The sequence below is a fragment of the Mesoplodon bidens genome (genome assembly GCF_964165515.1).
Source record: "Mesoplodon bidens genome assembly, chromosome: 16".
NCBI classification, from domain to species: domain Eukaryota; kingdom Metazoa; phylum Chordata; class Mammalia; order Artiodactyla; family Ziphiidae; genus Mesoplodon; species Mesoplodon bidens.
The window spans coordinates 24,299,161-24,326,276 of NC_138173.1; the positions used below are offsets into that span (position 1 = coordinate 24,299,161).

The window sequence follows — 27,116 nt, forward strand, 5'->3', positions numbered from 1 at the left end:
GTTGAATGCTAGTGGCAAAATAACTGTTTTCCAAGGAGTCAAAAGTTTTACTCAGAACATTGCACCAGCTAATCAACTCCTATAATTAATCACTTAGTTGGAATTTAGGGAATAGGGATCTGGTAGGTACCCTAAAGGGATAAATTCGGGGGTGATTGAGTGTGCATTTGACAATGCGAATGAGTGGGCTTTATTTCTATGCTGAAGTACCTGGGTTGTAAGGATGGGTGAAGAACATGGGTCCCTGGGTCTTCTCAGGTCTAGAGTCATTCTGGAAGACTGAGGTCTGAGCGAGCTCTTTCACACGCTCTTTCCCTCCTCCCTCCAGGCAGTAATGGGGCCGAGTCACAGGTTGAAGACCACTTGAACCAGGTTGGCCTTGGAGGTGGTGATGGTGATCTTAAATATTCTTATTTTACACTGGGTTCTAGGGAAGGTCAAATGAAGTCATGTATCTGAAAGAGACATACTGTCTTATATATGTGAAAGGGTTAGTGATTATCCCAACACCATCAGGACTCTGGTGTAAGACACAGTCTAAAGTCACTTAGTTCATCCAAATGAAGGAAGCAACGTCTAATTTTTTTCCATGACACATTTATTCCCATTTTGTCTTTGCCCTCGGGGAAAGGTGTTAATGTTTTCTACGTGGAAAAACTCCATTTTGAGGTTACTGGACACTCTAAAATACCTAAGTACCTACCAGTTCTGAAGCAAGGATTTTGCCATGTCAGAGGTGAAACAAAGGAACTTTTATCCTGGGATGCAAACTTACGAGGCAGGATGGAGTGGGAGAGGGTGTGGAAGGGTTGGCAAGGGGCTTTGGCACAAGAAGGCAATGTGTGCTATCTTAAACTGCAGGGGCTCCTGGCTGCCTTCTCCAAAGGCACAAGGCTGTTCTTTGCCAGCCCTCATCACAGTGGTCACGGCAGTGAAAACAGTAAAGAAGTTAGGATTACAGTCATTCCATGCTTTGGGGCCTGGCCTGGGCACGCCAGGAGGCAGAGTGACAGCTGAATAATGCTTCAGTATATTTTGATCAGAGACAAGGCTAGTTTAAGGATATTGTGTTTTTGTCTTCAAGTCTTCCATGAGAATGATTTCTGGGGAGAACTGGCCTCTTTCCCTTCTTTGATTTTAGTTGCCCAGATGGTACCAATGTGTGAGTTTGTAGGGCTGATGGAAGAACTTGACCTGATGGCTCTGGAAGGTGAAATCTGCTTTTCCCAGCAGTTGAAACTGGTGGCCAAAGGCTGCATCTGCCCACATACACGTTCTCTTTGGTCTGCACACGGTTGGCCAAGAATTTGAGTTTAGCTTAAGTGTCAGGTGACATTATATTTCCAAGTCAGAAGATCTAGCAGCCCCAGGCCTGATTTCTGCATGGTTCTGATTGTCTAGAGCTGGGATCCCCCTTTAAAGGGGGTGTGTGTCCTCTGGTTCACCATGATCTCCGTCATTCTTTAGGGTCCTTCTTCTGCCTGATCTGAATCGCTCATTTACAGAATCTGCCTGGTCTTTCCAAGGCATCTGTTTAGAAAGGATTAGGAGGCTTCTATTTAAATAGGAAGCAAGACTCATTTGGTTCAAAACCATGCAGCAATAAACACTTCTTGGGAACTTTTAATGCCAACATTAGAGATATTCCAAGAGAATGAAGATAGAGGTTTGGGCTGCTTCATCTCAGAGATGAGGCTGTATACATTTTCCCCTAACTCCATGCATTTCTAGTCCTCATGTGTGCAGATCCTAAAGCCTATTAGAAAGCAAAGTCAGAGTGACCCTCTGACCATCTTATAGGGGTTGCCCAACGGGTGTGCGACCATTCTATCCCAGCTTTTCTTTTGATGTTATCTGCATACTTGACTAATTAGTCTAGCTTTTGAATTACCAAAATCTTAGAAAGAAAAGATGCTTTCTTGCTTTAACAGTGAGTGGGCTAGAAAAAACTGTAGAGCATTATGAAATGGTTTTGGCAAAGCTCAAAATTATTTGTGCGGTTAATCAACTCTCCATGGCTGCCTTCCTTGTTTCCCGACTCTTGGGAATACAGTGACTTTCTGATCTCAGACTTGCCTGTCTGTGAATTCTTCATGTGAAAAATCAAGCACTTGTTCTGGTAAGGAATTTAAAGTTATTTAGTTAGTGCTGAGGACAAAATTATTTTAAACATCACTGATCACCTAAGAATTCTATCTTTGGGCTTACCCACCATGATTTTAGAAATTTCCATCAAATGATACTTGCTAGTTAAAAGCAGCTTTGTGGTTCTGGTTAGGTTGAGGAATAAGTTTGTCCTCGTGACAGGAATCTATCATTTTACACTAAAGAATTTACAAGTATATTTCTCCCATTGCCTATAAGCATATCTATTAACATTTTAAAGATTTAAGATACATAAGATGATTCTTGAAGTTTTTTTTCCCCCCAAGATACTTTGAAAACACACTGGTAAAGATAAAAGGGGTAGCTGTTGCCATCTTGATTCTCTTGTAATAATCTTCCAAATGATCTGCATTTCCACCCTTGCTGCAGAGGGTTAATTGAAAAGATATGCATCAGAACGCTTGCTTAAAAGAGGCATAGCCCTTTGTTTGGAGAGCAGGAATTGCTTATAATATTAACACTTCCTGTCTGGTAAATTATTGTATTTTAAAAAATAAGCTACAATGTATAAAACCAAGGTCATTTCCCACAAAATGTTCATGTTGTGATTACAAAACACTGCATCTTGTAAAATATTTCCAGTTCTGTTAACTTGAGAAGTACTAATGCTTATTATAAAAGTGTCACATCTCTCAGAATTGTAGAAGCCTATGCAGTATATTTCTTGTCTTATTTGGAAAATTAAGTTATAATTACTATTGTATTTAAGATTACATTTTGACATAACACATTACCATTGTGATTCTCAGACTCACAAGAAAAGTTATAAAACATGAGATTGTCTTAAAAAAAAAAAAAGAAAAGGAACTATTTACAAAACAGGACCAGAAGTAAAATTCCCGTTTTGATTTCTGGTCCTATGATAGATACACCTTTTAAAGCATGTATATCATTGATTGGATCTGGACTTTTTCAAAGTCAGTCACAATAAGCAAACCAGTTGGTTTTAAATGCATTTTACACTTTCTTGCTCTAGTGGTGGGCATTACTTAGTGATACAATTGGTACCTAAAAGTGCTAAGCTCGTTTTATTTACTGACTTCCGGTTTGACTAGTTACAATGCAAAAGACAGAAGGGAACAGTTCCGCTCTGGAGGAATTCCCACAGGTATGGGGAACAGGGAAAGCGTGTATGCTGCTGGTTGGGTTATTTTCTTAGAGAAATGAAATTTCCAGTTGACCCGTGTGCCCAGCGCTTTCTCCAAAATGATCCACATCCTCATCCATATTCATGAATCGTGCTCTGTTTCCACTCATTTGTATGCACAAATTCTTCCCTGCATTCATACAGGTCAGAGCTACAGTTGATGTGGTTGACAGAAATTCTACAGGGTCATGAGAAAAAGCAGCACCTTGTCCACAAAAGTCCATGGAAGTTTGCTCCTTAACCTGCTGTTAAAGTAAATTGCACGTCTTTCACGTCCCTCACCTATAGAATTCTGTGTACAGCTAATAACCAGTCATCCAACCGGCTGATTATAAAAGGGAACACCAAGGTGTCATATTCATAATTACATTCACAAACAGCCTTACATGAGTCTGTGAAAACCCACCAGGGACTGTGCTGTGGTTCAGATGTCAGCCTTAGAATGCAGGTCTAAGAAACAAAGAAACTGTTCTGTTTCATAGAGCATTCCTCCACACCTCAAAATGTCGGTCCTGTCCAGTTCATGGCAATTTGTCTTGAAATGGTATCATGTTCATTAAAAAACAAACAAACAAACAAAAACTGTTCTGACCAGAAAAGATGCTGGAGATCATAAAAACCTTTCTAGTCTTAGGATCCTCCAGATCTATTTTTCACATACCCTTTAGTTTTCCCTGAGGAAAAGAATATTTTTTACAGTATTTTGCTACTATTCTCAAGGTATTCTCTCCCATATGTACACGTTCTGTCACTTTTCTCTAAACATTCACAAGTGAATGCTGCGCTTTCCTTTTCTACTGAAGTCGGATGAAGCCGGAAATGGGTTTTAGCAGTGCCGGCTAATTCAGAACCCAGGGCTGCTTTCAAGTGTGGCTTAGTGTGACACCAGCGACAGTGGACTTCAACTTAAGTGATCTTGAAATTTGATAGGGGGCATGTCAGTTTCAGAAATCTTTTGCAACATACATGTCACTATTTTTTTTAAAGTTTTGTTGGAAAGCCCAAGAACTGTAACACACATCGTATTGAAAGTTTTTATCTGCAACACAGTGATGCCTGGACAAAGAATCGTCTCATAAAGGGCACCCACCCTGTTGGTGCACGGAGCTGCTGACAGGCATGCACATTCTTGCTCAGAAACCCACTGCCCTCTTCCTGACACTGGCTTTTGCCAAACAAGGGAGAAGACTTCCCGGCAAGTGAGGAGGAGAGCAGTCTGTGCCCACCCGAGATGCGCACGGCAGTCCTGCATCCCTGGCCTGAGTGCTTCCCGCAAAGGAGCTCTCTCCTTGCTTCAATCAGCTGCTCCCAGAGCGGGAACCTGGCAGCTCCCTCGGAGGTGCCCAGGGACAGTCACCACCAGCTGATAGCTCTAGGATGGTGAGCCCGAGCCAGGTGTCCACAGCCCTCCTGTATCTCCTCTCTGGCTCCCCACCCACTTGCTACCCGGGTGTTTCCTCCAGGTTGTCACACTGCCTCCCATAAATTGGTTGCACATTCTCTGAGAAGAACTAAGGCTTAAAATGACTGTTCTCTGCCGTGCAGCTACCTGGAGAAGCCTGTCCATCACCAGGAAATGCCTTCTTTGGAGAGAGATGAGAAATCTTTTCTGAAGGAAAGGGTAACGGGGAGAGAAAAGTCAAAGGCTACCACATGCCTTCTTCAGAAAGACTCTGGGACCAGAACCCACTGCATTGCCGTTCCTTTTCCACAGACATGTGCCTGTGATGGGCGAGGCTTCGGTTAAGCAGCCACATGCCCTGGGGCTTCCCTTCCCACCCATACTCCCCTCCTCCTGCCAAATGAACACAGAAAAGAACGTGGTACCACAGAGAAGGCATAAAACAGGGACTTCCCTGGTGGTCCAGTGGTTAAGACTTTGCCTTCCAATGCAGGGGGTGTGGCTTCAATCCCTGGTTGGGGAGCTAAGATCCCACATGCCTTGGGGCCAAAAAACCAAAACATAAAACAGAAGCAATACTGCAACAAATTAAATAAAGACTTTAAAAATGGTCCACATCAGAAAATCTTTAAAAAAAAAAAAAAAGAGGAGGCATAAAACAAATCTTGGACTTAATTTGGCACTTCATTTAGTTCCAAAATGTGACAAAATAGCTCTCTATATTTTTTTATTTTAGCATTTATAATCAGTGCTGTATATTGCAATTTGTAGCTTTCTGGGTGGCTTAAAAGAAGTTTCATTCCTTTTCTTCAAGGCCAGGCAGGTTAAGCCTGGTAGTTCCCTAGTCATTACATGCCTTGGTACAGGGAATCAGTGTCTCTGTGCAGGAAGTACTGAGGGTCTGTGCCCACCTCAGAGCTAGAGAAGAGGACACACAGAGCCCCGGGCTGGCCAGCAGAAAGGAGCCCCGCGTGAGTGTGAGATGCAGAGAGTGTGTGTGAAGAAGGCTTTAGAAAGGAGAAGAAATCCCAAGGAAGCTGCATCCAGTTCTACCCTTTGCTTGTATCGGTGCACTGGCTAATACCTAGGTAAGGACTGAGCTTGGCTCAGCCAGGTCAGAGCCTAGCACTAGTCATGGGCTGTACCTCTGGGGTCAGAGCCACAGAGCCTCACTCTAGGACTGCTCCACAGCTACCATCTCTCCCTCCTTGTGTCCCAAAGTTCTGGGAGTAGGGGATGGATTTAGCCCCTCATCACTTTAATCTCTTTTGATTAGTGACTTAATCCAAGGATCAAGGGCCATGGAACTTTGCTGAAGAGAAAACCCGCTGCTCCACTACTGCATCCCAGCCATCACTGAAGTCCATGGTGAGCCTGCTGAAATGGCTGACCAGCCTTGGACTCACCGTGGCCACTGGGCAATCCAGCCACAGTGCAGGGCCTTCTGGACCAAGCCAGAGCATCACCTCCCAGCAGAGATGCTTGTGGGTGAAGCGACAAGACACCAGGGAGGAGAAAAGACAGGCTGGGGTAGAGGATGCAAATACGTTTCTGCACTTAAAAAACCCTTTCCTGGCTGACTTTGTTAGTATTCAAACATACATTATAGCTGGTGCTGTACTGATTGGTAATCACGATGTGATATTAACTGAAGCTCTTTCTTTGCTCTTCAAATAAGTGTTTTTAAAGAAAACAATAAATGAAGGAGGAAAACAGGATCTCTTTCAAGGAATAATGCTTCAAATGTCATGTGAAAGTTTAAAAAATAAAGTTGCCAAAATATATGAATGCACAGATTGCAGATGTTACACTGTAGAACCTCCTTCTTTTTTCCCTTGCTTATTAAAAAAAAAGAGGATAGCTCTTATGACTAGATGACTTCTTTCTACTCTTTCAAAAAAAAAAGCATATGTACAATCTCTAAATATATTAAACTTTGCTCTGTGCAATTTCATTTAACATTCCTATGGCTGATCCTAGGCCCCCGTCCCGACACAGTGCATCCTATAAGGTGCTCTTACTTCTTTGCATAGGTATAGGAGGAATAACTTTAGCAGGGCAATCAAGAGTAGGGTAGACAGAGAATGAGCTTATTTATAGGGCTTGACAACTACTCCCCTGTCCCCGCACCACTACCACCAAGACAGACAAACAAACAAATACCACGCTAGAAAGTCTAATAAATGGAACACAGTGCAAGCCCTGGTCCTATTAAATTGAGAGATTCCTATACCAACACGCATTTTCCTTTTGGTGTTCTGTATGTTCCCTTCTGAGCAAATTCTTAATGAATAGCTCCAATATTTTGATAAGAAAAATAAAGGTTTGGACCTTCCTTTTCCCCATATAATCTTTACATTGTTCATTAACCCATCTCCCAGACATGCTAAAGCATAAAACCTATAAAAGTGCACTCAGAATGGATGTTGATCTCACATAACTTTCTGAACAGATGGGGACGTGGAGGCTGTGCTCTGCTGTGTAAATAAAGCACACCTGCCGGGATGGTCTGGCGTTCTCTACCTTTTCTGAAAACAGTCAGCGGTGGCGTTTTGAGGGAAGGAAGGCCTGATGAGCCACTGACCTGGCAACAACTGTCAGATAAGCAGTGACGAAGAGATCCGAGCTATGGCTGGCGTCGCATCCCTGAAGGAAGCTTTGAGGCTTACCCAGATGGCAATGCGTGCCAGGTCTTGAGTGCATTGTGGCCGGGAGAGAGTGGGTCAGGCCACCCCTCAGGGAAGGCTTCCGAGGAAGACTCCCAGATGTTTCCCAACAGTGACAGCGGGATGTCCTGAACTCAGCTGGGGCTGAAGTCTGCTGGTGATGTCCATTGTCAATCTCTTTTCAAGCTTATGCCCTCCTGGGCCCTTCAAGCTAATAGCTCTACCGTGGTTCAGTTTGGGGCCATTCTTTAAAACAAAACAAACAAACAAACAAGACATAGAAAAGATACCCAGACTGCTGCCGTTTCCTGGCAACACATCATGATGTGTACTGCTCCCAGAAGTCCAATGGAGAACAGGCAAAAGACTATTCACAATGAAAACAGGTATCACTCTTTGTACAAATGCTACTGAATAACATGTAGCTTTTTTTTTAAGTGTCAAAAAAAAACCCCCAAAAAACCTCAGAAACGACATTATCCAGAAAGGTTATCAAAATGGGCTTCCTTTCCAGGAAAAATGGGCTTGGTTGGTTCGATTGCTACAGAAGTCCACAGTTTTCAGAGCTAGACATACAGCAAAAAAAAAAAAAAAAAAAAAGTTGATTTTTTAAGGAAAAAAGTAGTTACAGCTGCTCTCGGCTGGGTTCTCAGCAAGAACAGTGAGGGTGGTGACCTTTTTTGTTTTTTGCTGCGATTTCACCAAGGTTCCCGGAAGTGCCTTCCCTGGGTTTCAAGTGTGTTTTTTTCAGAAGGAAAAGCGCTTTCCAACACCCTCAGCACAAGTCAAGGGCAGGAGTGTCTGGGCGATGATCAGGGGCCTGTGCATTAGTCAATGAACCGCTGGCAGGCCTTCTTCCAGCGGCAGGCCGTGCACCACATGTCACGGTTCTCCATGCCGTACACCTTCCGGCACTTCTTCCCCTCTCCCCGGGGCTTCCTGTAAGACAGGCCAGGAAACAGTATTCAGTGTGAGGGATTCAATGGGCATTCTTTGGAGGGCTCAAAATCCCTGGAAAAATCTAGAAAAAGTTAGGAAACGTAGTAGGGGGTCTCTCTAGGTTCAGCCATTAACCTGTGTGGGATGTGTTCACAGCCACTACACTGAACTGTTAACATTTGCTACTTATAGTACTTCCAGAACTCTTCAGCTTCTATTTGTCCATTTGTAGACGTGTCCATTTGGGCATCTCCATAACATTGAATTAGATGAGTAAATACAAGAAATACCAGTAGAAAGCATTATTCTTTCAAGTTTTTTTTTTTTTTTTTTCCAGTACGCGGGCCTCTCACTGTTGTGGCCTCTCCCATTGCAGAGCACAGGCTCAGCGGCCATGGCTCACAGGCCCAGCCGCTCGGTGGCATGTGGGATCTTCCCGGACCGGGGCACGAACCCATGTCTGCTGCAATGGCAGGCGGACTCTCAACCACTGCGCCACCAGGGAAGCCCTCAAGTTTTTAAATATGTACTTTCAAATGCTCTCTTGCTTCTCAAATTTCTAGTCTTCTGGTTAAGGGAATCCTGGCGAGGTCCTCCTTGATCTGGATTAAAAACTCTATTTTGTACTTCATTTCATACAGACATTAATGCAACATGGCTTTAAAGAGACCCTGTAATCAGCATTACCTATTCTGCAAGAAAATTTACTGTAAACTGTGACCCCAGAAAAATAACAAATCTTTATCAAGAGTTAATAGATGGGGAAAACCATGGGAACAAAAGAAGGGGTGTTTCATCCATTTCAGGGGAATTTTATGAAGATCGTATCTCCGGTTTCTCTTTTCCTCGCTGTTCTATTTTTCAGTTAATTCCCTGGAGAGGAGGTGTGTGGGGTTTCAAGCAGTCATACCTTAGGCTGACCGTCCCTCTGGGTGGGGAGGACAAGACGGTGTGAGTGTGCTGTCTCTGCTCTCCTGTGCCCACTGGGTGACTGTGGGTTGGTGACACCTAGTAAGCACATGGAAAACAAAGTTAACGGGGCAGGCTCTCCTCACCATGCATTTCGTTAGCCTTTGCCACGTGGGCAGGGGTACCCAACCATCAGACACGGAGAGGCTGTGCTTCCTTCACAGAGACCACATGTTAAAATGGACGGGGTGATGCTCATGGTGGAATTTAAAGGCATCCCCCAACAGAAAAGACCCAGCAACAACGAATACTTTACAAATCTTCATGACTTCACAACATCTCTGCCTTCCCAGTTGCCCATTTTCACTTGAATATTTTAAACCTTAAAGCATACTCCTATTCCAAGCCTCATCCGTCTCTCTTTTAAAGAAGAAAAGAGGTTTAGAGAGTTCTCTGAGATTATACAGCTAGTCAGTGGCAACACACAATGTGGATCTCAGCCTTCTGTTTATTCAGCTGGATCATTCACAGCCAGTAAATAAATGGCTTCTTGCATAAGACGTCCACATGGCAGACTCTGGGGTCTGAACAGGGATAATGGCAAGAAGCAAAGATCCTGAGCAAATCAAGAATGAACGTCAACCTTGTAGTACTTACTGAGCATCCGCTATGTGCCAGGGTCACTGACAACAGCTTTACTTTCACATTTACCCCATGTGATAAGTACTCACCACTCCTAGTTCATAGATGAGGAAACCAAGCCCAGGAAGGTTAAATAACTTGCCCCAGGTCATGGAACTTGCAATGGCCAGGGCTGTACTGAGCTCTCCCTGATGCCAGAGCATGTGTTTAACCCTCTTATGCCCCACCTCTCAGTCGTAACGATGGGAGGGTCCCCTTTGTTCTCCATTCCTCTTGCATTTCTCACTTATTCTCTTTGTATCACCTGCTCACCTAGCACTAAATATCTTCCCAGCAAATGGGATTCTCAAAAGCTACACAAAGCTAATTTTATAACAAAAGATACATGATGTTTCAAGTAAATATACAATACTGCCATACACAAAAGAGCAAACATCTAATAAGTTGATAAACTTAATCACTTAGAAGCCAACATGACCACAGAAATACCAGTACCAACCAACAGTCATGGGAACATTCCATAGAATTGATTTTCTCTAGTACAGGGACCAGTATTTTCTATTTTCTTTCAATGTAAAGGAATGTACATAAGTGTTATTTTCCTAGTCATTAATTTAAAAAAATTAAACACGTAAGAAAAAAAAAAACCTAACATTTTAAACTTTTTTTTTTTTTTTTTTTTTTGCGGTACGCGGGCCTCTCACTGTTGTGGCCTCTCCCGTTGCAGAGCACAGGCTCCGGACGCGCAGGCTCAGCGACCATGGCTCACGGGCCCAGCCGCTCCGCAGCATGTGGAATCTTCCCGGACCGGGGCACGAACCCATGTCCCCTGCATCGGCAGGTGGACTCTCAACCACTGCGTCACCAGGGAAGCCCTAAACCATTATTGCCATGAGTCTCATTTATTCTGTACCATTGGTCTTTACTTTTTGCTAAAGTTAGGTGGATTGAGGGCCAGCAGAGGTGAGTGACATACATAATTTTTTAAAAACCAAAGCTTTGGAGTTCAGTGTCTGCATTTGATGCGGATGGATATGTAGGTTCTTCCAGAAGCAGAATCCCCACCTCCCACTCCCATCCCCCATCCCATCGGGACCAGGGTGCATATTAGCACAGTAGAAGGAGTGAACGCTTCAGGGTTTACTACCATTGTAGATGATCTAGAATACGCTCATATGACTTGTTTTAAGTGCTCAGGACAATGAAAAAAAATTTTTTGTTTTAAAAGTTAGTGTAGAATTTGTAGAATCCCAAGAGTACCTCTTTATTCAGTCAGAGAACTGGAAATGTTTAGGTGACATGACAGTGACACTGTTTCCATCAGCCAGGGATAATGCGGAAGGTTCTAAGTTTTGCAGAATTGCCATACGTCAATTTTGTGTGGGGTGATATGAGATTATAAAATGCTCTTCATTCAACAAATATTTGTTAAATACTTAGCATGCCCCAGGCACTGTTCTAGATTGTGGGGATACAGCGCTGAACAAGATAAAGTCTCTGCCCTCATGGAGCATACATTCTAGTGGGGAGATAGACAATAAGTACAAAACAAGTAAGGGCATTTTAGTGATAAGTGCCTGCAGAAAATGAAACAGGCTACCAGGCCAAGCGTGATGGAAGGAGAGGACATATTTGTTCAGGGTGGTGAGGGAAGGCTTCTTGGGGAGGTTATCTTTGATCTACAGGGCACTCCAGGGAAAGGGGGAGGGCAAGGGCCAAGGCCTCCCAGGTGCAGAGTGCCAGTGGGGCCGGAAGACAATGCATGGGAGGCAGGAGGAAGGCGGGAGGACAGGAGGTGGTGGGTTCAGGTCATGTCTTGGAGCTGTGATGAGGAATTTGAAGGTGATTCTAAGTGCAAGGGAAGCCAGTGGAGCGTTTTAAGAAAGTGAGACATCTGATTAACGCTTTACAAAGATCGTTCTGGCTCCTTGGAGAATGGGTTAGCAAGAGCCTGGACAGGAGCCCCGAGGACCGCTTAAGAGCCTTTTGCACTGTTTCAGGAGAAAAACGTACTGGTGATTTAGATGAGAGTGTGGCAGTGGTGGGGAGAAGGGGCTGGATTCGTATCCTGTAGAGGCGGAGTCTGGGACTTGCTGATAAATGGGATATAGGACAGAAAATAAGAGGACAAATCTTTCGATGAATCAAGGATGCCTCCTAGGTCCTGGCCTGAGAGGCTGGAGGGATGGGGGTGCCACTTAACTGACATTAGAAAACTGGTGACCTCATAGGTTTAGGGGAGGAATGAGGGGCAGGTTTGGACCTACTGCAGGAAGAAACCTTCTCTACCTTCTTTATTTCTGCTAACGGCTTTCTTAAGTCTGGAGTTGAGGGCACACACGTGTTTCGTGTCTAGTCCTGTCTGATGGCAGCCTCTCCTGTTCTACAACAGACCTGGGTTTCTGCAGGTTGCAGCATAGTGGAAGCCAGGACCCTGTTCACACACCAGCGTGCGGCTTAGTTCTGTGGGAGGATCAATATCCTCCCGCTATCGATCGGGAGCTTTCCTGGAGAATTTTTAATAGCAAGACAATCATGTTTTGGCATCTTATGTTAGCTGGGGCTGAGGCTAGGGGGAGACGGGCATAGGCAGCCAACATTTATTCAGTGCTTGCAAATGTGAAAGGCCACTAGGTTATTTATACTCTCTTTGAATCTTCACCAAAAAGCCTGCAAACTAAGCACTATCTGCATTTTGTAGGTAAGACAATTTAGGCTTGGAGCAGGGAACTGGCCTACATGCATCCCAGAGTTAAAAGTAGTATCAGGAATTACCAAGAGCTTGTTAAAGTACCTTCCCCTGTGTTATCTAATTTAATCCTCATGATAAGCCCAGGATAAGCATCGCTATCACTTCCACTTTTTAGATGAGGAAATGGAGAAGTTAAGGAAGTTGCTGAGGCCACGCAGAAAGTAAATGGCGGACCCATGATTTGAATATGGGCTGTCTGACACCAGCCGACCTTGGAACTTGGTTCTGAATGGTGTTAAAGCCCTGCTTTTTCTCTCTTCCATCCTGCCTCAAAACTGATGGCAGTATTGTGTGCCCTGGAATAAAGCCCTGGAAAACATGATTTGTCTCTTTCTCCCAGTGGCCTCCACATTCCAGAGTTATTTGTTTTACATCTTAACCATTTTTTTTTTTTTCACAGTACGCGGGCCTCTCACTGCTGTGGCCTCTCCCGTTGCGGAGCACAGGCTCCGGACGCGCAGGCTCAGCGGCCATGGCTCACGGGCCCAGCCGCTCTGCGGCATGTGGGATCTTCCTGGACCGGGGCATGAACCCGTGTCCCCTGCATTGGCAGGTGGACTCTCAACCACTGCGCCACCAGGGAAGCCCCATCTTAACCACTTTTTTTTTTTTTTAAACCACTTTTAAGTTCTATTTGGGGACATGCTTTATAAAGCATATAATACACTTAGAGAGAGTACTGTATGGTATTATTTCTAAATAACTAAAATGGGCTATTTGCCTGTAATTTGTCTCCTGATTAGGTGTGACCTCAGAAGAGTTTAAAGAATTCTAAATTATAGTCTGCAAAAATCGTGGCTAATTTTTCCCATATGTTGAGTATGTTTGTGTTATATGAGTCAACCCCAGATACAGAGCATCCACTTTCTCTGCCCCCGGTTTTACAGTAATGGGACGTGTCACAGATAACAACACTAGGAAGTACAACATAATGTCAGCCAGTGCCAGGCATTGTGTTCAACAATGCAACGATACAAGGTGGTTGTCGTAGAGCTGAGTTGAAGGCATTGCTTGAAAGAGGTCCTATGACTGGCTAGAGGTCACGGCTTGTAAATGCCAGTCAGGACTTGCCTCACACCAGAGCATTAATACAGATGTTGTGTCCTTCTGTAAATATGTTGGAGAAATTTCTTTTGTGATTTTCTATCCCTCAAATGGGGGAAAAAAAAAGAAAAAAGCCCCTTGTCTCGGTTTGAATCTCTTCTAACAGAATATTCTGAACCCTCCATCAAAGTGTTAATAAAAAACAAACCAGCTAAAAAGCTAACAATTAAGAACTACTATTTCAGGTCTGGAGACTGTCTTTCTGGCCTGAAGCCTCTTGGAATGGCCCTTGGATAGCAGGTTGATTAGCTCCTATTTGCTTGCATGGGGTCTATTATGGACTGGATTTTGTGTCCGCTCCACCCCCCTTCACATGTTGAAGCCCTAATTCTCAGTGTGGTTGTATTTGGAAATGGGGTCTCTAAGGAAGTAATTAAAGACAAATAAGGTCCAAAGGGTGGGACCCTGATCCAATAGGATTAGTGTCCTTAGATGAAGAGACACCAAAGGGCTCTCTCTCTATCTCTCTACCCCCTGAAAAGAAAAGGCCATGTGAGGACATATCAAAAAGTTAGCCCCTGACAAGACAGCAGGAGAGCCCTCACCAGGAACTGAATCAGCTAGCACACTGATCTGAGACTGCTGGCCTCCAGAACTGTGAGAAAATAAATGTGGGATGTTTAAGCCACCCAGTCTATTATGGCAGACTAACACAGGGGCCAAGAGCTCTCAGCTTTCTGCCATGAAAAGACAGGGAAAGAAGTGGAGATAATTAGGGGTCATTGGGGGAAAAACAGGTCAAAGAAAGCAGTAATTAACCATGGTCTTCTCCCTACCCCTATGTCCATAGCCTTGGGCTAGAAAAGACTGAAACGTTACATTGCTGAATATGCGATTGACCTTCTGGGCTATACACCTCCGGAAAGAGGTCTTACCCAGGGAACTTATTAAAGCCCCAAATTCAGGAAGTCCAGTGTAGGCAAATGAACAAATAAAATTCTTTAAACCTTGGGATTTCGCAGAAGGAGATTATTTCTACTTTCTAGGAAGCATACAAAAGCATCCCCTCGTCAATACCAGGTCTCAAAGACATGGGAGAAAAGGAAACCTTAAATGGGGTTGACAAACTCAGAGTACTTGCTTTGGAGTACAACAAGAAAGGTGTTCTTTAATGAGGATTTAATAAAATGGCAACTGCTCTGTTCTTCAGTTTGGATAAAGTTGAAGCCACCACTAATACTAGTACCTTATCATTTAAAACTTTTAGAGCTTCTGTCTGAAAATCCTATTACAGGAATTTAGGAGGTGGGGATTCACAGGTTCTCAGAGTCAGCCTGGCTCCCTGTTTTCTAGAGGCAGGACTAGCACCCCTGGGGAATTCAGGGATGGCTGCTGGCACCCAGCCAGTGGACATGTGACAGTCCTATGCCTGGGTGGTGTGGAGTTGTGAGATCCAGCCCCCTGTAGAAGGGGGCGGACAGCAAACAGCCAGTTTTTTTCTTTTCTTTTAAAAAAAAGCATTGATAGAGAGTAGGGCAACATGAAGAACACTTTTAGTAGTAAGCCTCCTTGCCTTCCTTCTAGAATTAAACAAAAGCCTTCGAAAATGGCAGCTCCCTCCATCCCCTTACCTTTATTTTTAGATAGCAATGGCAAGCCTGACTGCTGAAACAGTCTAAAACCAGATAGATTGGGAATTCTCTGGCGAAAGGATAAATTAGATGCTCCCATAGGATTTTAGTGGGATACCTAGTTAACTCAGTTACTCTATGTACTTTCTGTCAAAGCTCTAGTCCAGAACATCCCTGGTAAGCAATCGAGAGCAAACTAAGGGACTCTGTCCACAGTGTCCACAGAGAGAAGAGTTTTAAAATTTCACTGTTGAAAAACCAACAAGAGGCGGTATCCTGGCTGGTACCCTACCGTGAAAGACATTTAGGAACTTTGGAGGACACGGAACTAGTGAAATGTCAGAAAGAGAAAAACAAATATCGTATATTAACGCATATATGTGGAATCTAGAAAAATGGTACAGAGGAACCGGTGTGCAAGGCAGAAATAGAGACACAGATGTAGAGAACAAATGTATGGACACCAAGGGGGGAAAGCGGGGGCTGGTGGAATGAACTGGGAGATTGGGATTGACATGTATACACTAATATGTGTAAAATAGATAACTAATCAGAACGTGCTGTATAGCACAGGGAACTCCACTTCACTGTACAGTAGAAACTAACACAACATTGTAAAACAACTATACCCCAATTTAAAAAAAAAACAACCACGCAGCGTGATGTCACACTATGCTTCAGAAGGAGATGATTTAATTAATAGAACAAAGGGGAAAATATTCCATTTGGGCTGGTCATAGAGGTAATTTGAAAGGAAGTCTGAACTGGGCTGTTCTGTCTACACACTATACTTGTTTTTACACCAGATGAGCTCTAGGGGGATGCTCTTGAAAATTCTGCTCAAATCAAAGAAGGGAAGGAACGGAATTTAGAATAGCAGGTCTCTGTCATTCTGTGATTGTAGCTGCCTTGCTGGCTTAGGGTTGTCTCAAATGTCCTGTCGAGAGCCACTCTGGGTCTTTTTATGTCTATCCAAAAAAAAAAAAAAAGTCGCCAAAAGGGCTGGTTGTTTACCTCTGACACCTACCTTAGGGGATCACTGTTCCTGCCAGAAACAAAACTAATACCTACATGTCTAAGCTATTCTTTTTCAATGTTTACTAACAGGGCATTCATCGTATTCTTGCTTTTTGAGAACTACCAGCAGTTCCACTCTTCGTGAAGGAGGCACCTTTCATAATTATTCCAGAGCCATGATCCTGTTTAAAAATCCTATTCTAGGAGTATTTTCTGGAAGCCACAAATTCTCGAATTGCTGCCAGCAGGATGCTTTTTATTGTTGACTATTCCTCTAGGGAATTTAATAAATATTCATTGACAGAGCACAGCGCAACTGACTGAGCCACTTTCATTTTTATCAGCTCCACAGGAGGCCTTGGTATTTGCTGGAAACCTCTGGGAGTGGCCAGTGGTTGCAATAAGAAGCTTTTGTGAGGTCCTTAGGGAGAGGGGTGGAGAGGAGAAAATAAGGTTAATGTCTATTATCATAAGCCACTTCCCTGAACCTTATCAGGAGTTATAAACCCCCTTGCTCATCAGTGGTATGGGGGTCTATGGATATTCTGTGATAAGCTATAAAAGACCCAATATCTTTTTAAATGAATAGTTAAAAATCAAGCACATTCATGCTGAGTTTTCAGACAGTAATCATTTACTATATCAAATCAATTCTTATATACTACTTAAACCCGATGGCATATTTCAGCACTCATTTATTTGCAAATTACCCCTCAGCATGGACTATTCTGGCTTTGGAAGAAAAAAAGTGATTTCAATTTCTACTATTTGAACTTGCAAAATGACATACCCACAAACAATAATTTCAAAGTCAAATCTTATAAAGTTACTCATAATGATAAGTGCCATTTACGTATAGGGTCTCTTTCTTTTATGTTCAGGGTCTGAGTTCAGCTATTAATTTTATAAAGCCTTTTGGAAACATACAAATATGCCACCCACACAAAAAATCTTGATATATTTCCAACAAGTTGTTTATCAACAGATGAAACTGTCTTTTAGTTTCTAAAATTCCAGTCAAAACACCTTTTTACAAAGAAGTTGGGCCTGTCTGGACCACGAGACACCTCGCTGAGTTTACAAATATCATAAAAAAAAAAAAGAATTCTTCTGGCATTCCAATTTTCATCTTTTTCTTGCATGTTTCTACAATTTGTTCTCTAAATATACGTTTGGCTTTGACCAGATTTCTGGCTTTTTGCTTTTCTACTTACTGGAATGCCTGTGAAGGTAACTGGAGGAGACTGCCAAGAAATGCTGAAGCTGCTGCCATTGGGGGTGAACTTGGCCGATCCTGGAATGTTCACAGGGGGCGTGGCCTGTCAAATAGAAAACAGAGAAAGTTGCTATGAAAGAACATTTCACCTCAGAGTCTTAAGCTGTCATTTCCAAAGTAGGGCCTCAGAACTAATCTCAGTTATATTAATGACTAAATTATAATAGCAGGAAATTAAACACAGTCAAAGAGAGTAGCTAGAGATAAACTTTTTAGCTATCTAAGCAATCGAAGGTATAAAAGGAGAAAGTTTTTGACTACCGATTTCTGAAAAGAAATTTGCTTATACATACATATACCTATTTTAGGACATCTGTGATATACAATTCCTCACTATCAAGTTGGGAAGTCACTTTTTTATGCAGTGATGGTAGATTGTAAATTACAACACTTTGGGAGGGTAATTTGGCAATACATATAAAAATTCTTAGCGTTCTGTATGTTAGCTATTCCACTTCTAGAATTTATTCTCAGGAAATGGATATAAGGATGTTCATTGCAGAACTATGTATTATATTTAACAAAACTGGAAACACGTGTCCAATAATAGGGAAAAGGGTAGATATATCATGATATAGCCACGGAGCCATTAAAAATGATGTTGTTGAAGAATACTCATTGGCTTGGGAAAATGTTCATGAGATATTAAGTGGAAAAAACAAAGCATAGTGAAAACAGTATTACAATAGATTCCATTTTTTTTAAAAAAATGAGTATACATACACACATAGAATACTTTTGAAGGACATACCAAAACTATGAGCCAAGGGGCTTTCTTGTTGTTGGGACTAAGGATGGATTTTCTTTCTTTGCTTATGTTTCTAATATTTTTATGCTGAGCATTTATAATATCTGTAAACAGAAAAATCCCAATATTGTGAATATATGGTTTGGGAAGGAACTTCTAGATCCCTTAGTGTGTGTTCCAACTCTCATTATATAGATAAGCAAAATAATTTAATTAAGTTGGTTCAAGCCCACGATTTCGGACCTAAATGCAACACTGACAAACAAGAACAAAGGAATGAATAATTCTTTTGACCGCCGTTAAGGAGAGTCAGGAATGAAAGTTATTGCATCAACTAATTTAATAATTAGCTCTATTCCGTTGCTCTTGAGTTGAAGTCTACTAAATAAATGGCTGAATTCTTCCTCTACAGCTTTAGTTTTTCTACTTTTATACATATAGTTGCTAGTGACAGTGGTTTTGTAACTGGCACCATTGGAAAATATTTTGGCAATACATAGCTGTTCATGTTATATCCTAAGATTCAATAATTACTCTTTTGGAAATTCAAAGAAAAAATAAAGCTGCCGGCACAGAGGTATCCTCTGTAGATTTACTGATGATAATTAAAAAGCTGGATAGACTAAAAAGTAGATCCCTAACAAAAGAATGATTAAAACAATTTAATGTTTTGATTTAATTGAATTTGGTTGTATATTCAGTTCTATGGAAAGTGTTTATAAAACAAGGGTGAGAGAACACAATTACAAATATGTACAGGAGATTTTTTTTCTAAAAAGTTACATAAGGTGGTTGATAATTATGGGAAAATTTTTTTTAAATTTGAGTGTATTGAAACTTTACTAAATCAACACTTAAAAGAGTTAATAATTGCTGGGGGAAAAGGAGCTTTAGCCCTGTCCTGTATTTGCAGGATTTGTCTCTAAGGTCTTATGAGACTTTGGAGTGAAGCAGAATCCCCTAGAAGGTCTGTTAAACACAGACTGCTCAGCCCCACCCTTCCTTCTGGTCCCACAGGTCTAGGGCAAACCCAAAAAATGTACATTTCTAACAAGTTTCCAGGTGATGCTGACACTGTTGATTTGGGGAACACTGACAACCACAGCTCCAGTCTGAGAGAGTTAGTTACCAATTCAGAAGGGAGTGCACTGAGTCCCAGACTGGGGTGCAGGACGAAAGTGGCACTGTGTCAGCACTTTTCAATGCTCGTCTTTTCACTTATTTTATTTTTTATTTAACAGGTACTTATATCATGTGCCAGGCACCCTTCTGAGAGATTTACAGTATTAAGGATTTTAATTCTCATAACAGCGTCTCAGGGATCGGATCTTCAATCAGTACTGCAAAGTCCAAGGACCTATAGGGTTTCATCTGTGCAAGATTCTGGCTTTAAAAGGAGAAAAAGAAAAAGCCAACTCTGCTACTGGGCTCTCTTGGATGCTGTTTTTCCACTGAGTTATCCTTTACTCAGAGGTCAGAATGCTACTGCTTTTGGTCAGGAGTAAAGTGATTACTCTCACGGCCCCTTGCCAGTCACCTGGTAAGCGTGGTCGGTGTGCACGAGGTAGAGGGTGGTGGGAGCAGAGCGGCTCAAGGGTGTCATCAATTTTGTCTCAGTTTTGGCACAAGGAGTTTCTGTTCTGCTGGAATCTGGGATGGGGAAAGTAGGAGGCGAAGCCAGGGACTGGGAGGGCGAAACCGGGGCCAGGCTGCTCAGTCCGTCTGCCACTGAGTCTGTGTTGAGCTTGATCTCAGTGTAGTAAAAGTCTTCTTCTCCATCACTGTAGTCAGACTCCCCAACACGCCTAATGCAAAAGAGAGCAAAACAATCCTACTCACCCAAGCCATTTTCTTGCCTTGAAATCTGGCACATCACATGCTGTTCCTTCTGTCTGGAATGCTTTTCCTCTGTTCTGTCTGCCTGGCAAACTCTTACCTATCCTGCAACACTCAACTGTCCACTTCCAGGGAAGCCTTCCTTGACTTCTTAAAGCAATTTATTCAATTAATCAACCAATTAGTCAATTATTCAACAACAATTCATTGAGAGTCTACTATGTCCTGGCTCTTTTTTTAGAGTCCCACTATTACAGTGAACAAAACATAAATAGACTCTGCCCTGATGGAACATACAGTCTAGGGGGAGAGGCAGACAAGAAACCCATAATGGAACACATCAAAAAGAATAAAATACATAGGAATAAACCTACCTAAGGAGGTAAAAGACCTGTACTCAGAAAACTGTATGACACTGATGAAAGAAACTGAAGACAACACAAACAGATGGAAAAATACACCGTATTCTTGGATTGGAAGAATTAATATTGTTAAAATGACCACACTCTCCAAGGCAATCTACAGATTCAATGTAATCCCTGTCAAAATACCAATGGCATTTTTCACTGAACTAGAACAGATACTTTTAAAATTAGTATGAAAACGCAGAAGACTCCAAATAGCTAAAACAATCTTCAGAAAGAACAGAGCTGGAAGAATCATGCTCCCTGACTTCAGTATAAAGCTATAGTAATCAAAATTGTATGGCACTGGCACAAAAACAGACACATAGATCAATGGAAAAGAATAGAGAGCCCAGAAATAGACTCACGTACTTGTGGTCAATTAACCTGTGACAAAGGAGGCAAGAATATACGATGGAGAAGAGGCAGTCTCTTCCATAAGTGGTGCTGGGAAAACTAGACAGCAACATGTAAAAGAATGAAATAAGAACACTCCCTGGGCTTCCCTGGTGGTGCAGTGGTTGAGAATCTGCCTGCCAATGCAGGGGACACGGGTTCGAGCCCTGGTCTGGGAAGATCCCACATGCTGCAGAGCAACTAAGTCCATGAGCCACAACTACTGAGCCTGCATGTCTGGAGCCTGTGCTCCACAACAAGAGAGGCTGCAATAGTGAGAGGCCCGTGCATCGCCATGAAGAGTGGCCCCCACTTGCCGCAACTAGAGAAAGCCCTCGCACAGAAACGAAGACCCAACACAGCCAAAAATAAATTAAATAAATAAATAAAAATTTAAAAAAAAAGAAAAAAAAAAGAACACTCCCTAACACCATATACAAAAATAAACTAAAAATGGATTAAAGACCTAAATGTAAGACATGACACCATAACACTGCTAGAGGAAAACATAGGCAGAACACTCTTTGACATAAATTGTAGCAATATTTTTTGGATCTGTCTCCAAGCAAAGGAAATATAAGTAAAAAATAAATAAATGGGACCTAATTAAACTTGAAAACTTTTGCATAGCAAAGGAAACCACTGACAAAACAAAAAGACAACCTATTGAATGGGAGAAAATATTTGCAAGTGATATGACCCATAAGGGGTTACTATCCAAAATATATAAATAGCTCATTAACACAACATTAAAAAAAAACCTTATTAAAAAGTGGGCAGGGGCCTCCCTGGTGGCGCAGTGGTTGAGAGTCCGCCTGCCGATGCAGGGGATACGGGTTCGTGCCCCGGTCTGGGAGGATCCCATATGCCGCGGAGCGGCTGGGCCCGTGAGCCATGGCCGCTGGGCCTGCGCATCTGGAGCCTGTGCTCCGCAACGGGAGAGGCCACAACAGTGAGAGGCCCGCATACCGCAAAAAGGAAAAAAAAAAAATAATAATAATAATTAATTTGGGGCTTCCCTGGTGGCGCAGTGGTTGCGAGTCCGCCTGCCAATGCAGGGGACACGGGTTCGTGCCCCGGTCAGGGAGGATCCCACATGCCGCGGAGCGGCTGGGCCCGTGAGCCATGGCCGCTGAGCCTGCGCGTCCAGAGCCTGTGCTCCGCAACGGGAGAGGCCACAACAGTGAGAGGCCTGCGTACTGCGCAAAAAAAAAAAAAAAAAAAAAAAAAGTGGGCAGAAGATCTGAATAGACTTTTTTCCAAAGAGGACATGAAGATGGCCAACAGGCACATGAAAAGATGCTCAACATCACTAATCATCAGGGAAATGCAAATCAAAACCACAATGAGATATCACCTTAAACCTGTCAGAATGACTATCATCAAAAAGAACAAAAATAACAAACGTTGGTGAGAATATGGAAAAAAGGGAACACTTGTACACTGTTGGTGGGAAGGTAAATTGGTGTAGTCCCTGTGGAAAATAGTATGGAGGTTTCTTAAAAACTGAAAATAGAACTACCATATGACCCAGCAATTCCACTCCTGGGTATATATCTAAAAAACAAAACAAAACAAAACAGTAATTCAAAAAGATACATGCCCCCCAATAGCAGCATTATGTACAATTGCCAAGATATGGAAGCAACCTAAGTATCCATCAACAGATGAAGGATATAGAAGATGTGAGATACACACACACACACACACACACACACAGAGACACACACAATGGAATACTACTCAGGCATTAAAAAAGAATGAAGTTTTTGCCATTTGTAACAACATGAATGGACTTGGAGGGTATTATGCTAAGTGAAATAAGTCAGATTGAGAAAGACAAATACTGCATGATGTTACTTATATATGGAATCTAAAAAATACAACAAACTAGTGAATATAACAAAAAAGAAGCAGACACAGATATAGAGAACAAACCAGTAGTTATCAGTGGGGAGAGGGGAGGGAGGAGGGGCAGTATATGGGTAGAGGATTAAGAGGTACAAACCATTATGTATAAAATAAGCTACAAGGATATATTACTGTACAATACAGGGAATATAGCCAATATTTTGTAACAGCTATAAATGGAGTATAACCTTAAAAAATTGTGAATTACCAGAATGTACACCTGTAACTTATATAATATTGTACATTGACTATAACTCATAAAAAAAGTAAACCCATAAGGAAATAGACATTTAATACATCAGGTAGTGATAAATCCCAGAAAGAAAAATTAAGCAGCATTAAGAGTGTCCTTAATCAGCGTAAATGATAGGGGCATCATTTTAAATAGTGTGTTCAGAGGAAGACTCTCCGAGGAGGTAATATTTGAGCAGATGTCTATATGAGGTGAGGGAGAAACCCATGTGGGAACCATGTGGGAAGAATGCACAGAGTCCTGGGGTGGGCCGTCTTGGCACTTTCCAAGCAGGGCAGAGAGGCAGGTGGCTGGTGCTCGGGGCACCAGGCAGAGAGTAATGAGAGAAGAGTGGCAAGGAAGCCAGAGGCAAGATCGCCCAGGGCTTTGTAGCCCTGGGGAAAGACTTGGGATTCTGTCCTGAGTGTGATGGAAGCCTCTGGGGATTTTGAGGACTCTGTTACTTTTTATTTTTATTTATTTTTTATTTTTAAAAATGGAAGTATAGTTAATTTACAATGTTGTGTTAGTTTCAGGTGTATAGCAAAGTAATTATATATATATTTTTAATATATATATATAAAGCATATATATATTCTTTTTCAGACTCTTTTCCATTATAGGTTATTACAAGATATTGAGTATAGTTCCCTGTGCTATACAGTAAGTCCTTGTTGTTTATCTGTTTTATATACAATACTGTGTATTTGTTCATCCCAAGCTCCTAATTTATCTCTCCCCAGTTCACCCCCTCTCATGCTATGCCCTTTGGTAACCATAAGTTTGTTTTCTAATGCCCTCTAATGCCATTTGTAGCAACATGGATGGACCTAGAAATTTTCATATTAAGTGAAGTAAGACAAAGACAAATATCATATGCTACCACTTATATATGGAATCTAAAAAAATGATACCAATGAACTTATTTACAAAACAAAAATAGACTCTTAAGTTACTTTTTTTTTTTTTTTTTGCGGTACGCGGGCCTCTCACTGTTGTGGCCTCTCCCGTTGCGGAGCACAGGCTCCGGACGTGCAGGCTCAGCGGCCATGGCTCAGGGGCCCAGCCGCTCTGCGGCATGTGGGATCTTCCCGGACCGGGGAACAAACCCGTGTCCCCTGCATCGGCAGGCGGACTCTCAACCACTGCGCCACCGGGGAAGCCCCATAAGTTACTTTTTAAAAGGATCACTCTGGCAATTGTCTGGAGAGAGAATAGAGGAGAGGAGGGCAAGAAGGGAGGGAGGCCAGTGAGCAGACTGTGGAGCAGGTGACAGTGGCCGGGCAAGAGCTGGGAGGTGGAAGTGACCTGAGCTCTCCAATCGGGGAAGTATTCTGCACGTTGGGTGTTAGGACTTCCGAACTGTTAGATCCTCTGAGCCCCCTGTGAGGTGCGTTCAGTTTATTTAAGTCACTTTATGTAATGACTGGGTACACTTCTGTAATTTCTTTTAAACCCCTGTCGCCTCCCTGAGACTGATTCTCTAGGGCTATGTCTTGTTCATCTTTGTGTCACACCACACATATCAGCGCATCTGGCCTACAGGAGGTGCCTATTAAATGTTGAATGAATGAACGAAGGAAGCTGACGTTATAGCACAGTGATTCCCGGCATGAATTCTGGAGTCGGATCTCCTGGGTTCAAATCCTGACAGCTTCTAGCTGTGTGTGTGATTTTGGCAGCCTGAACCCTTATATAAAATGATGTAGCACAGCTGGCCCTCCGTATCTGTGGGTTCCGCAGCTGCAGGTATGGAGGCCTACTGCACACGTGCTTAGAAGTGTACCGCACACATAATAAGCACTGAGTGCGTATTAAATAAAAATAAGGCTGATGTTAAAAGGCCTCAATGTTGGGACTTCCCTGGTGGCGCAGTGGTTGAGAGTCCGCCTGCCGATGCAGGGGACATGGGTTCATGCCCCGGTCCGGGAAGATCCCACATGTCGTGGAGTGGCTGGGCCCGTGAGCCATGGCCACTGAGCCTGCACGTCCGGAGCCTGTGCTCCGCAACAGGAGAGGCCACAATAGTGAGAGGCCCGTGTACCGCAAAAAAAAAAAAAAAAAAAAAAAAGAGTAGACCCCGCTTGCTGCAACTAGAGAAAGCCCACAGGCAGCAACGAAGACCCAAGGCAGCCAAAAATTAATAAATAAATTTATATGTATAAAAAAAAGCCTCAATGTTTACTATCACCAGGAAAAATATCTTCTAGTACTTCCACAGTTTTTCTCCCTGAGACATGGAAAATTGTACTCTTCCACAGAAAGCTTTGCATAAAATAACTGTCGAATAAATAACATTTATTGGATTTATGAATTTCTAGGGAAATGGTGCACATCTGGCCACTTGGTTTTATGGGATAGCCTCTGCACATCTCCCTTCCCTGGGGCTTCCCCAAATTTCATGACCACATCCAGCAGGCGCAGGACACTGACTCGGAATAAACTTTTTTCCCATTTACAATCCCTGTATGGAACTTAAAACACAAAATCTCCCCTTCTCCTCGGCCTTTCTGTTTAGCCACATCGGCGGCTTCTCCCAGCCTCGTTCCGTTTCCCCTGAGGTCTCAGGCTGAGGCGTCTAGGGAGGTGTCTGCGCCGTAGCAGGTCAGGCTGGGCTTGGCTTTCCTACAAGCAGAGCGTGGAAGACCCCAGAGAGTGGGCTGAAGAATGTGTGCCTGTTCTATTCCTGTCCCCACTTCCTCTCCAGTAAAGGGCAGGCCGAGTTGCTACTGGCTGCCTGAGTGCCACTAATAGACACACAGGCCTGGGGGAAATTGTGTGTCCTACACGGGGATAAATCAGGATCAGCCCCTGGTGTATAAGAAGGGAGTGAGACTTAAGAGAAAAACAGTGTAATTTTATACTGGCATATGGTGTGCACTGCAGCTACATCAGATGCAAGACACATATTTGGGGGTTCTGGAATGCCCCCTTCTTCCCCTAGGTCCCACAGCCAACACTCATGAAAAATGCCCCATCCTGCTACAGTCACATCGTGGAGGACATGGATTAAGGCCAAGGCGGTCCCCTTCCGACCCCTACCCAGGTCCGTGACAGCTTCATATACATACAGAGCAGCCTTGGAGTCCTGCTAACCCAGGCCCATGCCTGTGCGATGGCTGGCAGGGATGTGAATCCTAATTCACCAAGGCAATGTGAAGCACACAGAGTAAAAAGGGAATCCCAGGGAAATGAATACAGCAGCTGCACGTTGAATTTCACCCACCATGAGAGCACCCCGGAAGCTCAAAGGAAAATCCTGTGATGCCGTTTATAGTCTATAAATACATATATGTGGCATGTGTTTCTGTGTAGTGCTGACTAGGATTCGAATCGTTGGGCAGAGGGACTTTAAAACAAATACCCCAGGTCCTGATTATAGCTTCCAGAAGCCCTGCCTAAACCTTTAAAGAACTCTGAGCTATTTACTCTGTGAGCTGTGCTGACAGTGAGGTTTGAGGGGAGAAGCCGCAGGATCTCCTTCTCCGAAGGCTTTAGGAACAGGAGTGCATTCTGCCCCGCAGTGGTTCAGTGTGGTGTTTCCTGGAGGATGAGGTGGACCCTCAGGCTAGCGGAGCAGGCGCCCCGCTTTGCTGGGCCACACCCACGGCGCTTGGTGACTTTCCACGTGCTGTGCCCTGGAAGGGTCTGGCTGTGTCTCCAGCATCCCAAGCCTACAGGTTAGGGAGATAGATCTCTGCTTCTCTCCAGTCACTGAAGAGGCCAATCCACACCAATCAGCAAAATCACCTTAGAACCAGTTCTTGTTTTCTTTTTCTACCACTTTTTTTTTTTAAGGATGATGCATTCCCTAAATTTATCCCTTGCTGGGCAAAGTGACTGTAGCGTTTATTTCTCAACACTCATCTTTTTGAAAGGGCTCCTCTGTGTCCAAGCATTTTGGGGGCTGGTCATGTATTTGGATTTGCCTTATGCACACTGGTTATGACTTACAGCTTCTCAAGGTCTCTTCTCAGTCCCAGATCCCTGGACAAGAA

General features: G+C 43.1%; 1 protein-coding gene across 4 annotated transcripts in view; it reads right to left on the reverse strand.

The window, feature by feature from the left end:
• Positions 1–531: 531 nt before the first annotated feature.
• Positions 532–27,116, reverse strand: part of ZNF704 (zinc finger protein 704) — a 218,643-nt gene continuing 192,058 nt past the window's right edge. For 2 of the 4 annotated variants that reach the window (XM_081258804.1, XM_081258803.1), the window contains 4 exons: positions 19,877–20,144; positions 17,530–17,634; positions 9,231–9,328; positions 532–8,320 (listed from right to left, as the gene is read on the reverse strand). In XM_081258804.1, coding sequence (XP_081114930.1) covers positions 8,209–8,320; positions 9,231–9,328; positions 17,530–17,634; positions 19,877–20,144 — 583 coding nt within the window. In that variant the 3' untranslated portion in view covers positions 532–8,208. Of the gene's footprint in view, positions 8,321–9,230; positions 9,329–15,990; positions 16,267–17,529; positions 17,635–19,876; positions 20,145–27,116 lie in introns of those variants that run through there. The other 2 variants (XR_014017819.1, XM_081258805.1) reach the window with 2 other exon arrangements.